The 15,846-nt window shown below is 40.4% G+C and overlaps 1 protein-coding gene across 1 annotated transcript in view; it reads left to right on the top strand.

Moving 5' to 3' along the window:
- The first annotated feature begins 1,625 nt into the window (after positions 1–1,625).
- The window catches only part of GEMIN8 (gem nuclear organelle associated protein 8), a 37,915-nt gene continuing 23,694 nt past the window's right edge, over positions 1,626–15,846 (top strand). Inside the window, exons 1-4 of the mRNA XM_050891592.1 lie at positions 1,626–1,681; positions 2,535–2,586; positions 6,269–6,305; positions 9,078–9,504. Of these exons, the coding sequence (XP_050747549.1) occupies positions 6,303–6,305; positions 9,078–9,504 (430 nt within the window). The 5' untranslated portion in view covers positions 1,626–1,681; positions 2,535–2,586; positions 6,269–6,302. The remainder of the gene's footprint in view (positions 1,682–2,534; positions 2,587–6,268; positions 6,306–9,077; positions 9,505–15,846) is intronic.

Here is a 15,846-nt window from a genome sequence, read left to right as displayed (position 1 = left end):
ATTGTTGCTGTTGCAGGAGCCATAAACAGAATCAGAATGATCTTGTGAAGGAAAAATATACCAGGTAAAGGATACAACAGCAATAAAAAAGGGATTGATTCACATCTTGACTTATTGTGCCTTATTGCCACCTGTTCTGATTTGCACATTCAAAAGATTTGGCTAGTAAGTAATGGTTGGTTGGTTTGGGTTTGGGTTTTTTTTTGCATCTGTATTCATCACAGAGAAACCTGGAGAAGCTCCTACGCTAGCATGTTGAGAGAGAGGTGCATTAAAGGATCTTTCTCACCTGAAGTGTTTGCAGAGCACATGACAAAACAGAGAAACTGAGCAACAGCAGATCTGCAGGGCCAGAGAGTATTTCCCCAAGAGTTCTGAAAGGAACACAAAACTGAATTATTCTTGAACTCAAGTATCAACAAGTTGTATCAGTTAAAGTTCTCAGCACAAGAGCACAAGGTAGCTAACTTGACAACATTAGTAAAACAGGTTCCTAAAAACATCTGAAGAGCTTGTGAACTATTAAATCTGATGCCCATACCAGGCAAATTAGTAAAAATTATTTCAAAGAATAACTTCAGTAGATATATGGGAGATAAGTGTAGAAATTTGCTATATGAAGGAGATTCACTGTGTATGTTTTTTAAAGTAAAATCATGTTTCACAATGGAGTTTTTTAATGCAAGCAGGCAACAAAGGGAAATTGTCTCGATATGGTCTGCTGGGATTTTCAGCAGGCAAGCAGGTAGGGCAGTAAGCACACCAGGAGAGCTGAAAAATGGGAATAAAATGTGAGTTTCTTGTGCTGGAAGTATTAATTAAAAGCGAGGGAAGTAGAGCGGAGAAATAACCATTAGCTCTGACGGTGAGAGAGGAGCCCCAGGGGAGCCCCCCCTGCCAGGATCAGTGGCGGGAGCCGTGCTTACGCTGCACGGCCCATCCACGAGTTGTCCAGAGAAGGGCACGCAAGATGGGGTGGCACAGTCTGGTGAGGCTACTGTGCTATTCAGTATGGTAAAGCTGAGGGTTTTAACGACCATGAAGAAACACAGAACATTATGGCACCGGCTAATAGCAGGCAAATTTAACACAGATAGTGTAAAATGCTACACAAGGGAAAAAGCAATCCCGGCTCTGCCAGCCGTGACAGGCCCCGAGTGGGCTGCTCACACACAGTCCCGTGAAAATACTAGTTCAGTAGCAGTACAGAACCTGAACAGAAAGTTTAGAAATTAATTGGGGGGGGGGGGATCAGAGGACAAAGCATCCCAGTGCCACCCACCACAGCACACCGAGGTTTTGAGTAACAATTCAGGTTGTTGAGTACTGTGCATGCTCTGGGACCGGAGGAGGCACCGAGGGGGCAGACGGGACAGTAGGAGTTCCCACCACCGTCTCTGCGAGAGGCAGGTGGCTACATAGGGCGGCCCCGCTTCCCGAAAGAGACGGTTGCGGTGCCGGGGCCCCATGACCGCCCTCGGGGAGCCGGACCCCCCGCCGGCGCCACCCCGCAGCCCCACAAGATGGCGCCGCGGGACCGGGGGAGGGGGCGGGCGGAAGCGGCGGGAGGAAGCTCCGCTCGTCGCGTCGCGCTGCGCTTGTCCTCGCCGGAAGGGAGGGAGGAAGCACAGGAGGCGGCTCTGCTGGGCTCCCCGTGCCCTTGGAGCCACAGGCTGCCCGGGTGGGTGCGGGGACAGTGGTGCCCCTGTGTAGGCTACGGCCCAGGCCTCCCGCCTCGCTGGGCCGCGGCCGGACGGCTGAGGCGGGGGCAGCCGGGCCGGGCCGGGCCGGGCCGAGCGGTGGCGTGAGCGGGAAGGCGAACAGCTCGGGAGGGAGTTTTGCTTTCGGAGCACGGGCGCCTGGCGGGGGCGGAGAGGTGGTGGTCATGGCACGCAAATCGGCTGTACGGGCTCAGGGCTTTTCCTTTCCTTTCCTCTGCAAAATGTCGGCCTCCGGCCTGAGGCGGGGCTGCGGGAGCTCAGGCGAGAGGGCTCCTCCGCGTGCTGCGGGTGAGCCTGGGCATAAGGGCTTGTTTTCCTGCCAGCCCTTAGGTTTAACTGGTTGCCCCATTTGGCAGAGGCGAGAGCTGCTCATCGGTTTTGTGATCCTTAAAGTCACTGACCAGAGTCTGGGCACGGCGTCTGTGAGACCAGGAAGTGAATTTTGCCTTCAAAAGCAATAGTGTAGAAGTTACATCCTCTTCCTCGTTCATGACTAAACTGACAAGCCACATATGAAACATAAGCTAACTGGGGCTACTAATAATTGTACAGCTTTTAGCACTTCATTTTTGACCTTTGATTTTTGGCTCAAATAGCTTCTGGGTTTGTGTCCCGGATCTCAGAGAAGAAAGACCCTCTTTTTGGAAGCAGCAGAGGATTACAGTGTCTCAGGCTCTGCTCAGGTCAAAAGAGCCATAATACATACGCTGAAGTTTGATCTGCATGCTTTGTTTGCGGGTCTAGTGGTTAAATGTGGATTGTCCCTGCAATGAATTTTGTCTTATGTGTAATTTGTTTCCCTTCCATTTGCAGGAATTACTGCTATTGGTGTAACAACATTGCTGTGAAGACATCATAGTGATAGGTAGGTCTTTATAGCTCAACTGACTCTCCTGTTGGGATGATGAGCAGCCATAACTGTATCCTAAATGTCGGACAGGTCTTGTGTTTACGGCCATTCACAAACAAGAATGCAGTGTATAGTGTTGGGAATTTTTACCCTTTCTTCTTTTTAAGGGAAATAACTTGTACTGCCAACTGTCTCAGCAGTCACAGGCTTATATTTCTGCGTGACTGTAACTAGGGCACTTTGGTATTAAAGTTAACGTCATACACCAGCAATGCACAGTATTAATCTGAAGCACAGAGTGTCGAAACACATTTCAGACATTTCTCTCTTTTGGTGGTAATTCTGCACCACACGTAAGCGTGAGAAGTATAAAATGAAATAAGTGTTTGTGGGAAGACGCACACTATTGATGTTGTTACATGGCATGCTTTTCTTACTGAACTATTGAAATATTTTTAAAGAGTATGTAGTAGGGTGAGTTCAAAATACACAGCACAAATTGATGTTTAGCACCTTAAATTGTGAAACTTACTGCCATGGGAAGTTGTGGAAACACTTAGTATTCATGCGTTCAGAGAAATGACGCATTCTGGCTTTAAATGCCAAAACCAGTTTGGAGCTGAAAAAAGTATCTGAACTGGCACTTGCTGAAATCAGGAGAAATGTACCTGAGAAGTAATTCCTGTATGCATACTCTAGTGTTACATTTTACTGAGCGTCTCTTACTACCCATTGCCAGAAACTGGATACTGAGTCAGGGACATCTTTGACCTGACTGAAGGCTAAAGGAGCAGGGACAAAAGCAGCAGTGGGCAAAGAATGTGGTCAGCTGTCTATTGTTTGGGGCATTTCTGATTTAAACATAGTTTGCTTTTTCAGGAAAGCTTTATATAAATGTTTTTTGTGGAAATCTGCTCAATTTATTGAAATTTCACCTTCCTTTAATAACATCTTATACTTCTACCTTAATACCGTGCAACAGGTTAATTAATCTTGTGCTCGTTGGTGTTCTGAATAAAGTCAAACTCTCCTTGATCCCACATTGGTAGGTCTTTCTGAGCTGTACTTGTTGCCTCCAGTATGGCAGCCATGTGGCAGCATGATATCCAACACACCACTAGAGGACTTTGTTCTCAGAGTATGAATTACATTACCAAGTTATAAAAAACAGTGTTTCTTGGTTGTGTCTCACAATATGATAGACATTGTTTCCACTTCTTTTGACTCCAGTGGAATTAAATGCTGTCATTACTTTGATCAGATTTATTTATTTTCACTAATGCTTACTTGCCTCAAGTTGGTAAGGTGACAGGCATGTTTTGATGAAAGGGAGTACATCCATATTTAATTATGAGTGGGGAAATATTTTAAAACTGAGAAAAGCAAGTAATAACATTTATCAAAAAATAACTTTTCCATCATTAGTGGTCAGCATAGGCAAACCTCTTCCTCATTTTAAATTCTGCATTTGCTGGTGAATTTCATATGTTCAATTGCTTGTATATTTTATTTTTAAAAGTATAAGTTATAGAAGTAGAGTTATCACATTTATTTTCTGCTTATTGTCATGTTTCATATTTTATGTAGTTTGTTTTGGAAGAGTAATTCAGCTGAAAATAAAACAAACTCATTCTTAATTTAGTGTCTCGGCTTGCAACTTTGTTACGCTCTGCTTTATATTTGTAATGTAAAGCTTCATAAATAATTTATGAAAATAATTAAAGTTTCTGTGTTTGACAAAACAAGTTTTTCATATTTGGTAAACTAATATAGTTGGATAGTTATGCCAGGTTTTTCTTCTCCTTCCCCTTCAGAAAGCATACGTACATGTTGCGTATTAATAATACAGTATCAGACTTCACCACTTACTGCTTTAGAAAGTGTGTTTACATTAAGCTCTGAACGTGATTTCTGTTTATGCTGAAGCTAGTTCAAAGAATCTTTTTTGTCATGTAGGAATTAGAGTGAACGTGAAAATGAAATACACATACTTTTTCTGAAGTGGAAAATGGAAGAATCGGCTACCATGGACTTAGGTTTTTAAGTATGAGGAAAAAGACATTATGGCAACCTTGACAGTATCTGGATGTATGTGGGAAAGGGACAAAAAGTATATGTGTACGTCATGAGAGTGGAGATAAAAGTTTTGAAGAGGGCTAGCATGGGAAATGAGATGTTTGAAATGAACAAAGAGGGATAGCCCAGGAGTCTTTTACCTATGTGTGGGTTTCAAGTGTTACAAGTCACCACAGTGTTTTACAGTGACCTCAGCGCTAGGTTTTCTTCTTCCTCCAAGCAGGCAGGAGGGAATACAATGAACTCACACACTTTGGTTGCCTAATGCCTGATCCTGCAATCCTTTGCTCGCATGAGTCGTCCCATTGATTGCAATGGGACTGCTCATGTACGTAGGGCTTCTTGTAGATAGGTTGGTGTGACCAAGGGTTTATGGGTTTGAGCTTAGTGTGGGCTTTGCAAAGGACAATAATTTGCCTTTGTGGTAGCTGCATGATTTGCGTTTTCTTTGAACATGGCCCATCCCCATTCTCCTTTCATGCAATATGGCTTGTCTTAAGAGGCAGAAAGTTGCTGTTTAATCAGTATTGTTAAATACAAGGCAGAACACAACTGGTGTTCTGTATTCATATGCGTTTTGAAAAATCCTAGTTTTATGCTAGTATAAATCTACAACAATTGTAAGTGCTGTCTTGGCTATATTCCAGTGTTGCTGGGAAGAGCATTTGACCATGTCTTAGGGGTAGCGATGGTAGTTTAGTGTACTGAGTTTCTGTTACCTTTCACTGGCACTCACCTAACATAAAGTTCAAGTTGAGGGTGAGAGTGTCAGGAGAAATATGTGGATGAAGCAGCTAACATCTTAATGTAATAAAATAATTGTCAGGTTGGGAGGGGATTCAGAATATTTCTCAGTGATTCATGCTGGTAAATCACACTGAAAATGATGGTAATTATAAATCCTGCCTGGTGGTTATAGATATCTTGTTCTCCCTCCCCACCCCCCCTTTTTCTTTTTTTTTTTTTTTTCTCTCTAGTTGCCCCTCTTCCTTTAGCCTTTTCCTCACATTTAAAAAATGTGATTGCAACCTGAAATGGCTTGTGTTTTCTTTATGGGAGGCAGGATCAGATGTCTGAGAAAAAGAAAAAGAGAAATAAAGTGAAAGAAGGGATTGTATGCCATTGTAAGTGCACCATAGGTTTAAACAGAAACCTTACTACTTGAATGGAGTCAAGATGGGTTTAGTCATTTTATGGTAATTGCTTCTTTTCTAGATGTACCTTTGCGGACACCACTAAAGAGTGAGAACAGTGTGTTTCATTTAAGTTTATGATTTTTGTTTGGCATTAATTTGGAAAGTAAAGGTTGTGGAAGCATAAAGTGTGGGAGAAAATAGAAAAGGGTAATGGGGAAAAAAAGTATTCGGTCCCAACATTTTAGACTGCATTGTGCAGAAGGCTCCCTTTTAACCTTATTGTAGTGGGGAATTTTAAGGAATGGGATTTTCACTGATGCTAATAAAAAACTATAAATAAGAGACTTCAACTAGCCACAACAGAGAAGGGATATTTAATAGCTATAGGCCATAGTACTCAAGTTTAACAAAAATATATTTAGTGCTTGTGGCCATCTTAATCCATATATTTTTATGAATTAAAAAGCTACTGTCTTCTTTTCTAGTTCACCTTGATCACCAGAACAAACTCCACAAGAGATGGTAAGCGGTCTTTATGGGTTCATGTGATAACTTAGTCACATTTTATATACAAAATGCATATAAACACTTTTATTGAACTCTCAGTGCAGACATGTAAAAATTAGATGTGGAAGTAGCTAAATTGCTTTGAAAATAGAATTCAGATTACAACAGTGAGTGATTTGTCTACTCCTGGGAAGACTCCAGAGACATAACAGGAAAATAACAGAGGACTCTGATCATTTGCCTTGGATTTATAGCTTTTGTTTCCTTGAGGAAATCTCTTATTTCCATTTATTCCACAGCTGAAAAAGCACAGACATAGAACTAAGTTAGACTTTAAAGTGTTCCTTTCCCTTTTCCACCCCAATGTAAAACATTTCTGTAATTTCTTTTTTAACAGATGTATTTTTAAAATTCAAATGTAAAAGGGGTTTTCAAGGGTCACTTTCAACAAAAAAGCCACAAAAAGTAGTTGGACAGGCACCAGCATCACAGTTCTATCTACATGAACTGGCTTTTTGTCTTCCTTTCCCCTAAATTAACAACTGGAGCTAGTCAGCTAGACAAATCAGCCAGCTGGATTCCAGAGCTTTCAGTAAAGTCATCAAGGCCCTTTTTAGAAACATTTTAGAAGAACTGAAGGTAATCTTTGAGCTTTAAAAGATTATGTTGTCTTCTTTGGAAATACATAGAATGTAGGAGATACCTGCTTTTGTCAAGCTTCATGATGTTTCAAAATTGGATTTTTAAGTAGCGGAAAAAACAGACAAAATGTTCTAAAAGTAATGTATCAGATTTGATAACAGGACATTCTCATTTGACTGCTGAAGGATGAGGAGTCAGTGTGACATTCTTAAGCAAAGCAAGAACAGTAAATAAAACATTGTTCATCCTAGCTTTTAGGTGGTTGGATGATTAAGAATGAAGAAATTCCATATGGAAGGCAGATGCTTTTCTTGCACCCACTCATCTTAGGAATAAATATTCTGAAATGCATGGACTAGTACCAGTGCAATGTTAGACCAAGAGGAGAATCAGAATGAGTTTTCACCTCCATGAATTGTTACTTTTGAGGAAAGATAATTTTTCTAGACTTTTAAGTCATGTAGCTGAGCCCCACAGCCCTTCACAAATAAAGTGCAATTTTTGATCAGAAATATCTTAAGGAATGCAAGTTTGTTGTGGTGGGTTTTCTTTATGGACTCTACTAGCTGGAGGTATTTTGTTTCTGAGAGCGCTTACCAATGACCTTAAAAAGAGATAGCATTTATAAATCTCTTATGGGATAATGGGCTCAATTTTGCAGAAAGAGGGGAAACATGAGAGTTACAATTATTATTCCAAACTCTCTAGCATTTGCATTATTGCCTGAGAACCAGAAAGTGAAAACAAATGTAAGTAAATGAAATTAACTTCTCTTGATATTGTTAGCATTAAATGGAAAGTATTTCTTAGGTTTGTTTTTTCTGTTTTGTTTTGGGAATTTTTTTTTTTTTCCAGAGAATCATTCTTTTAAGGCTATGGAATGGTGCCAGTGCAGATCAAGAAAACATGCTTAAAGAAAGATAGAAAGATTTTTGTCTTGTATGCCCTTTAAAAAAAAAAAAAACTAATAAAGGACTGTAAATGTCACATTCATCTCTGAAAACCTCAGCTAATCTTGCCATAGTTTTGAGTGTTTGCCAAAACATGGCTTAATTAAAATTCTTCCAATTTAAAGTACAGGCATTCCGTTTTGGCCCAGATAAAAGATTTGCTATGGAAATTAAGATGTGAGGGAAAGAAAAAAACATTTGCTATTTATTTTACTTGTTCTAGGCTCTAGTTTAGTTTATGGCCACCTTTTAAGATCCTCTATTATCCTTTCTTTTTGAGAGTAGGATGAGGAGGGAGATGAAATGACCTGTAGGAAGGGGGCTTAAGGCTAGAGGGACTGTGGGGCTCTGTAGTTGCTGGTGAAATCTGAACAGCGTGAAACTGGTTTTTTCAGGAAAACTAAGATTAGCTGGAAGACAGGAGAAGGTGTGTTACAGTATGTTTTGTTCTATAGAACGATTTTTCCATGTACTTTATCAGGGTACTTTATTACCCCTTTTCATATGTTGGTTGCTGATGAGTACAAAAGGGAGATTTACTGGCAGCTTGCACTTGGCTAAATACAGTCTTGTTTTTGATCGAGGCCATGATGGATATATGAACTTGGCTGAATTGCCATTTGACCTTTTCTGAGAAACTTATTTTGGCAGGCAGATGGAGGAAATATGTTACTGGATAAAATGAATGCCTTTGTTTAATACGGAGGAATTTTAATCTCTTCTGTTTTCTGTCTGCGGATTTGGAAATCAGGTGTAGGTTGCAATACATACACCTTGGAATGATACAATTCTTACAGCTCGCATGAGCAGCTAAGGAATTGTGGAATATATCCACACAGCATATCCCCTAAAAAACCCTGATTCCCACTGTAGTAGCACGAGCACTTGGAAAATACCTTCTGGACACTACAACTTCTCTATTGCTAATTCTTCACTGGTAGTTACGTTGATGCAACAACAATGTCTTGTAAGAGTAATGAAGCGTAGTGCATGTGTACTGTGTTAATACTTGGCCTCTTTCAGATCTATATGGTTTATTGTAGGAAAAGGATGACTAATGATTAAAAAGCAGACATTGCGCTTGTGTTTACAGTGTTTCTTCCCTCAATTACCGTTTTTTTTCTCTCTCTTCCCCCCCCCCCCCCCCCCCTTTTTTTTTTGGTGTTCTTTCCCCCTCCCCATGTTTTGGCCACAGGGAGACACTGAGCCATGGTATTCTCAGCAAGTGTACGCAAGATACTGGAAGCACTATGACTTAGCCATGCGCTGGATGCGTAGACACCAGAAAGCCTACAGGAAAGCCATGGAGTCCTTTTATCACCTGCCGTGGCATCCTTCTGCAGCCTCTCCAAGTAGCCGCTACTCAGATTGGGATGGGAATGATCTCCCACATACCCAAAACTATTCTTCCAGCTATAGCCCACATGGCAGAACTCTGTACCATGGGGGACCTGGGCTGTACACAGATGCCCACCAAGGGAGGGAGGATGCTGACAGGGACTCTGAAATGGAGGAAGACTCTGAGTCTGAAGGGGAGATAGAATATGACTTGAGTAACATGGAGATCACAGAGGAGCTTCGCCAGTTTTTTGCACAGACAGAGAGGCACCGGGAAGAACTGCGTAAGTCCATGCTTGTTCTATGTTTTCTGGTACTTGGTGGCCATAACATTCAGTGATGGATGGCTTCAACATTTACCCGTTTTGTAAGAATTCACAGAAACAGGCACTGCAAGTGAGCAAGCCAAACAGAATGAAGTAGGCAAAACTGATGAGTGCGCTTAAGTACCATTCATTAGAAATAAGTCTCAGAAAATGTTTGAAGGTTTTTCGGTAAGAGAGAGAGAAAATTGTGACTGCAGAGAGGAGAATAACATATTTGTCCAGAAGACAATATTCGTCTTTAGTGCTGAAGGAAAAACTCCAGAATTTTTATGGTTAAATCTAGTTAACATGCTCTATGTCTGAGAGGGGAACCCAGAGGAAGTGCTTTACTACATCACTGAACCCTAGAGTAAGCCTCAATGTATTTTATAACATGGAGCAGCCATTTTTGTTATTCTTTGGCTAACCCAAAAGTAAAATTTCATGACCTTTTTCTTCTCCCCCTCCATCCCTAGGGTACTCTTTATTCTGTACTATACCACAAGTTTCTCTTTGTTTTGCATCTTGATCTGGACCCAAGTCCTTATGCAGGGAATATAAGCCAAAGACTTAAGATTTTTCTCAGGTCTTGATCCTCAGAGGTATTCGTCGTCTTTGTTTCTGTGAAATCCTTAAAAGAAATAAAAGATTATGCTGTACTTTACTGCATATACAAATGTTGCAGGCAGATTTATTATCTGTTTTAAGAAAGCAGCATGATGAAAATAACTTTTCCCACATGACTCCAGTAGGAAATACCCAGAATGAATGTTTAATAGAGCTTTTTCTGCTTTCTCTGAAAGAGGGAGATGTTCTAAAAATGCATAATAAAGGCAGTGATTGGGAGGGAGAGATAAAAATTGTGTTATTTTAAGTTCTTTGATCAGAGGGTATCTGGTGAGCTGAAACACCTCAGCTTAACATCACACTTCCCATCAGTATGATGCACAGTTGATGTAGTTAGCGGAGGAAAGTGAGTTAAGGAGCTCGGTGGTAGTCCCTGACATTTGTCATCATGGTTTTGCAGAATCAGCTTGGTGTTCTCTTGTTGAAACGTTCCTTTGATGAGGTACAGGATGCTTTAAGATGCTCAGCTACTTCTGGAAATGCAGTACATTTTCTTGGGGTTTGTCTTAATGGTTAGTGGTGTTTAAAGGTATGTGAGTGATTAAAGTGGTATCCTGGAAATTGGGAAATCTGGGCTCAGAGATGTTCTCTGTTGCAAATATCCTATATGACCTTGGTATAGCTATTTAATCTCTTCCTGACCCCTCACTGGCTGCTCGTGCTAAAAAGATTTGATTCTGTATGATGAGCAGGTGAATTGGGAAGAGGTTTGTGACTCAGAATACAGATTTTACTTTTGTTCCTTCCACCACAGTGGTACTTGGAGCCTTTTGGAATAATTAGGTCTCTGCTGTGTGCCATGTACTAGCCTAGTTCTGGGTAAGTGTAACTCCATTCACTTCAGCGGCACTATTCCAGATCTTCATGCAAATTTAAGCAGAATCTGGTCTTTAGCTACTGCATGCCTCTGTTTCTTTAGTAGTTTCCCTGATAAAGTGAGGATAGTAATAATAATTGTCTGTAATTCCTCAAAGCATGAAAAAGTAAACAAGTACTTGATTTAACTGAAATTTAAAAGTGCCATAGAACTCTTGGGTGAACGGTGCTATCTAAATGCTAATTTTGTGTGTAACTAAAAATACAGTATGATCTTGTTCAGAAATAATTTTTTGTTGCATGGTGCGGGAAAAGGAAAATAGAATAACTTTTTAATTCTGTTGAAGTTTCTCAAAAGAAGAAACATAAGCAGCAGGAGGAGGGGAAAATCATTATTTCCGTGATGGTGTGGAAATGAGCTGGTATGGACACCATGTTGAAGGCAGTACCACTCTCCTTTAGGAGGTAGTGTTACTGATTTTCCTGGATGCTGTTTCTGAACAGAATGAGATTTAGGGATTCATTAAGCTGCGATCCATAATGACACTATCATGTTATATCTTTCATACTGTGCTGAAGAATGATTGTCGTTCTGTATTGATGCTCAAGAAGATGGAGATAATGCATCCACAAAAGGAGCCCACAGTTACTTAAGTATGCCTTTTATACTCTCTGATGCCTTTTCGTTTTAATCCCAAACTGTATGTCCTGGGCTGCCCGCCCCCACCTTAGGAGCAGATTTGTAGAGAAACTTGGGCACTATAAAGCTCAGTAATGCCTGAAATTTAGGCATCCATGTCTGGAAGAGACGTTTATAATGTTGAGGTAAGAGTTTTAATTTTTCCCTAAACTGAATGAGAATGTTTGGGTATGTCAAAGTGGAATACCAATACTGACTTTGATGATCAGTTGAAGTATAAGCGAGCTGTTAGGAAATGTTAAGAGGAAGGTTGTGTCTCATGTTTTCTTTCTCTGGCATAAATAAGGGGCTCCAGGTGGAGTTCACAGCTTTTGACCCCTGCACCTGGATACACACTTGGGAGAAGACACCGGACTTGCTCTTCTTTTAAAATGAATGCTAGGCGGGAGTTTGATATATGTTTATTGGCAACTTACTGAAGTGTGAGACGCATGGGAAAAGAAGAGCAGTGGGACAAGTAGAAAGGGGAATTTGGCCCATAAGGAAGGGGATACTAGTACAGAGGGTGGAGGTCTGATTTATCTTTGTGAAGGATGACTTCCATTAGTCTGGTGTTTTTCAAGCCCTGCAAAATTAGGAAATACTACGCAGCATTAATGCAGCTATTTTGGACATGCATAATGAGAGTCTGGATTTACCGAGTAAGATATAGCTGGTTCCCACACATGATCCATGTCTCATCAACATGTGGAAGGATAATCAGATGGACTAAAATGAATCCTAGCTGATGTCAGACTCTTCACTTCTAATGCCTGATCTAGAGTCTGCTGGAGGTAAACGTGATCACAGACATCAGAGGATAACATCTTGCAAGCTTTAACTGTGGAAGACTTAAATAGGCTTGAGATGTAGGTGAGAAAGGCATTGTGTCTGGATGATGATATACAAGCATTAACGCTAATTGCAAAGAGAAAAGTTTCAACGATAAGAAAGCCATCACGTCAGACTAGCCAAAGAAGAAAACTTCAGGCCATTTTCGGTAACTGCCACAAACTTGAAGAACAAGCAGATTCCTAACTTCTGTAGTGATTTTGTTTTGCTTTGTTTTCATAGTGGGCACTTGCAGTGATGGGCTGACTTGCACAGTAAAGCCTTTGAAACTGGCAAACTCTGAGCCTTGCTGCATGATTTAACGCTTCAGCAGTGATACAGTTGTTCACAAACAACCTCTTTTAAAACAATCTCTTTTTTTGTCTTTGAATTCATGTCAAGTTCTTACTAGTTTTTATATTCATGTCATGTGTTGCAGTCAAGTTATGTGTTCTGGAATGCCCTGAAGTAATTGTGAGCAGAGTTTTGCTGAGGCTGTATGAACTCAGACATATTAATGCATTACAAACTTACCTCGTATTGTAGATGTACAGTGCATTTGGTTAAAAACTCTTAAAGACAGTTTTAATTTCTTTCCCCTTCAGTTGTTTCTTCATATTCAATCATAATTATCTAGTGATTCTGTTTTTTAGGGGTTTTTCTTGTCAAGCTAGTCTGTTCTGATTCTTCATGTAACTGGTAATCCTAATATACTGTGCTTCTTGGGGATGTTTTTAGTTGCATTTAAAAGTCTTCCCTCTGGCTGTTGAAAAGCATGTAGTTATTTTTCTGGGTTACCATACCTGTCAGACCTAGGTAGTGTACTGAATTCTCCAAGCATCCTAGATGTAAAGGACAGAATACAGTAAGTTGCCTTTTTATATTTGCAAGAATTAAAAGGACAAAAACCAAGAAAGAAAGATTCATAAGCCTAGCAATTCTGTAAATTGTCTAATTGCACATATTTATTACACTTTTAAATTTAACCTTTGAAACGTAGTTTGTCCTTATGCAGTTTTTCTTTGTTCCCTTTCTACATACAAGAGAAAATGACTACTGTAATTGAGTGAATACAGCATTGCAAGTACATTGAGAACCATTCTGTAGGAGTCAACAGGCAATGAGACAGTGTCCTTTACTTAAAAACAAAGAAAAGCAAAGGAAAAGTACCATCATGTCAGTTCATTACTGAAGGATAATAGTCTGTCAGTTGTTAATGCTATGACTGTTTTTTTCCATTAAAGCCTCTGTTTGTATTGCCCACACATAGCCTCCAGCTGTTCCCAAAATAATGTTGTCTCAACTTAAAATTTTCATGCCAGATTGAAAACCTTTAAAAAAAATTGAAAGGAAATGGTGAATGAAGATGTTTGTTTCCAATCTGCAATTTGTAGGTTTTTTCCCTCGGGTTTCTTTTTCTCTGAAAGATGACAGTTGCCACTGCTTCTTCCGTGAAGAGGGAGTAATGGAATTTTCCATGTTTTGAAACTTGTTTGAATAGTACCAGATCCATGAAGTTTTTGGTTTTGTTTAAGGCCTGTGTGCTTCTTTGGAAAATAGACTTTGATGCAGGTTTTTTGCCACCATGTTTTCCTTCTTTCCGTCTCTTTTGGTAAATGCTTCTCCCTGTTCTTTGTCTGTCTTTTTCTCCATCAGACTGTAGTTCAAATTCTTACTCTTGGTCACCAGCATCTTTTTCGTTTCTTCTTCCCTACCCTAAACTGTCAAAGTAGTGTGGATGGTGAACTTATAAACATCTGCTCAACTTCCTTAGCCTTGTTGTCACATGAACACTTACCGCTATCTTTAGAAGTTGACTTGCTGAAGCTTCTGAGAAATGCCTGTGAAATAAGAGTGCTCTCTGTAATATGTGTGGGTGCTTGAGAGGTGCTTTTGAAGCATGTTCTGTTGTGAACTGAAGGAGAAATGTGAAAGGCTCTCCTTTTGTACCACATCTCTGCTCTTGATGATTGAACCTTTTATTGTGTAGCAGCTGAATCTTCTCAAGTGCACACCCTGTGACCAGTGTAGAGGCTGTGTTATTTGGTACTGGAAGCCAACAGCTGAGAAGATGCCTCCTTGCTAGAGAAACAAGGAAAAGTGCCACAATTTTCACTGCTTTAATATTGAAAACTAATCTGTACTTGCAAAAATAGAGGGTCTGAATTGCATTTGGAGAGCAACAGTTGGGCACAGTTTTATATCCGTTTCATAAGAGAGAAGGTTATCTCTGTACTAAGAGTATCAATTTGGGAACACAGCCATTCCTAGAATATGTGATAGTCAAGAAAATGTCCTTGAATCTCATACTAGAGGCAGAATCTGAGCTTAGAAGGATGTATAGCTTTGCTATGTGGACCTCTGTCTTTCCTATCAATCCAACACGTTTTGCAACGAATGGACATTATGCTGTACAGGTGTACTTGCTGCTACAGGAATTAATGGAAGAGAGACACTAGAAAGCTTGAGGTGCTGCTGAGAAAACAGCGTGCTTTCTATATCACTGGACCAGATATATTCAGAAATGGATATCCTCTGCTGCATGCTCAGGAGAGTTGTGAGGGTTAATATATAGAACTGGAAATTATATGTGAAGTCTTTCTTATTTGTTATGTGCCTCAGACTGAGACTCTTTGACAATGTTGGCAACCCCTGAAAGTACACAAGTGCAAGGCCAGGCTTGTTTTGCTGCTGAGGGATGCCCCAGGTTTCAGCTCCTAGGTGGCATCTGAGGATACTATGGACCATGCTCCCATGCATGCAGCCTGGACAGTTGGGTGGAGCTGGGGCCTGGAATGCTGCTTCCCTATCTGCCAGTGGCTGTACTGGGCTCAGTTTTTCCTAAGCATGCTGTGGAGTACTGGTATGTGAGTTACAACAGGTTTATAGCTAGGAGCATGGGAAAAGAAGCTCATGTGGTTCAGTGTAACTGTAGTCTAGACATTGCTTTAAGAGGAATGCCAAGATGTCAAACACCTCTATTTCCTCTTGCATTTGATGGAAATGAAGAATGCTATCTTAATATGAAAATATGTATTAAACTTTGGAAACCTGTGTTTGAAATTGTCACCCTTTATTTGTCTGTCTAATGTGTTCCTGTTATTATAGTGGAGATAGTACATACCTCAGTCTTGTTGAGAGCTTCAGTTTATTCATATTTATAAGGGATTTTGAGTACCTCAGCAGGAAGTAAGCAAAAGCCTCAAGTGGTAGAAGAATGAACAATATGATCTAAGAAGAACTGTTCATTCGAGACCTTTTGCTTAACGGTTAAGTTAGATATCATCCCTGTTACCAAAACGCATCCTGTCGACATCATCGTTGCTGAACAAATACGGGATTTGAGCTACCCGTTTCTCCCAGAGAGC

Source organism: Gymnogyps californianus, chromosome 1, assembly GCF_018139145.2.
Source record: "Gymnogyps californianus isolate 813 chromosome 1, ASM1813914v2, whole genome shotgun sequence".
NCBI classification, from domain to species: domain Eukaryota; kingdom Metazoa; phylum Chordata; class Aves; order Accipitriformes; family Cathartidae; genus Gymnogyps; species Gymnogyps californianus.
This window is presented reverse-complemented; position numbering and strand designations above follow the sequence as displayed.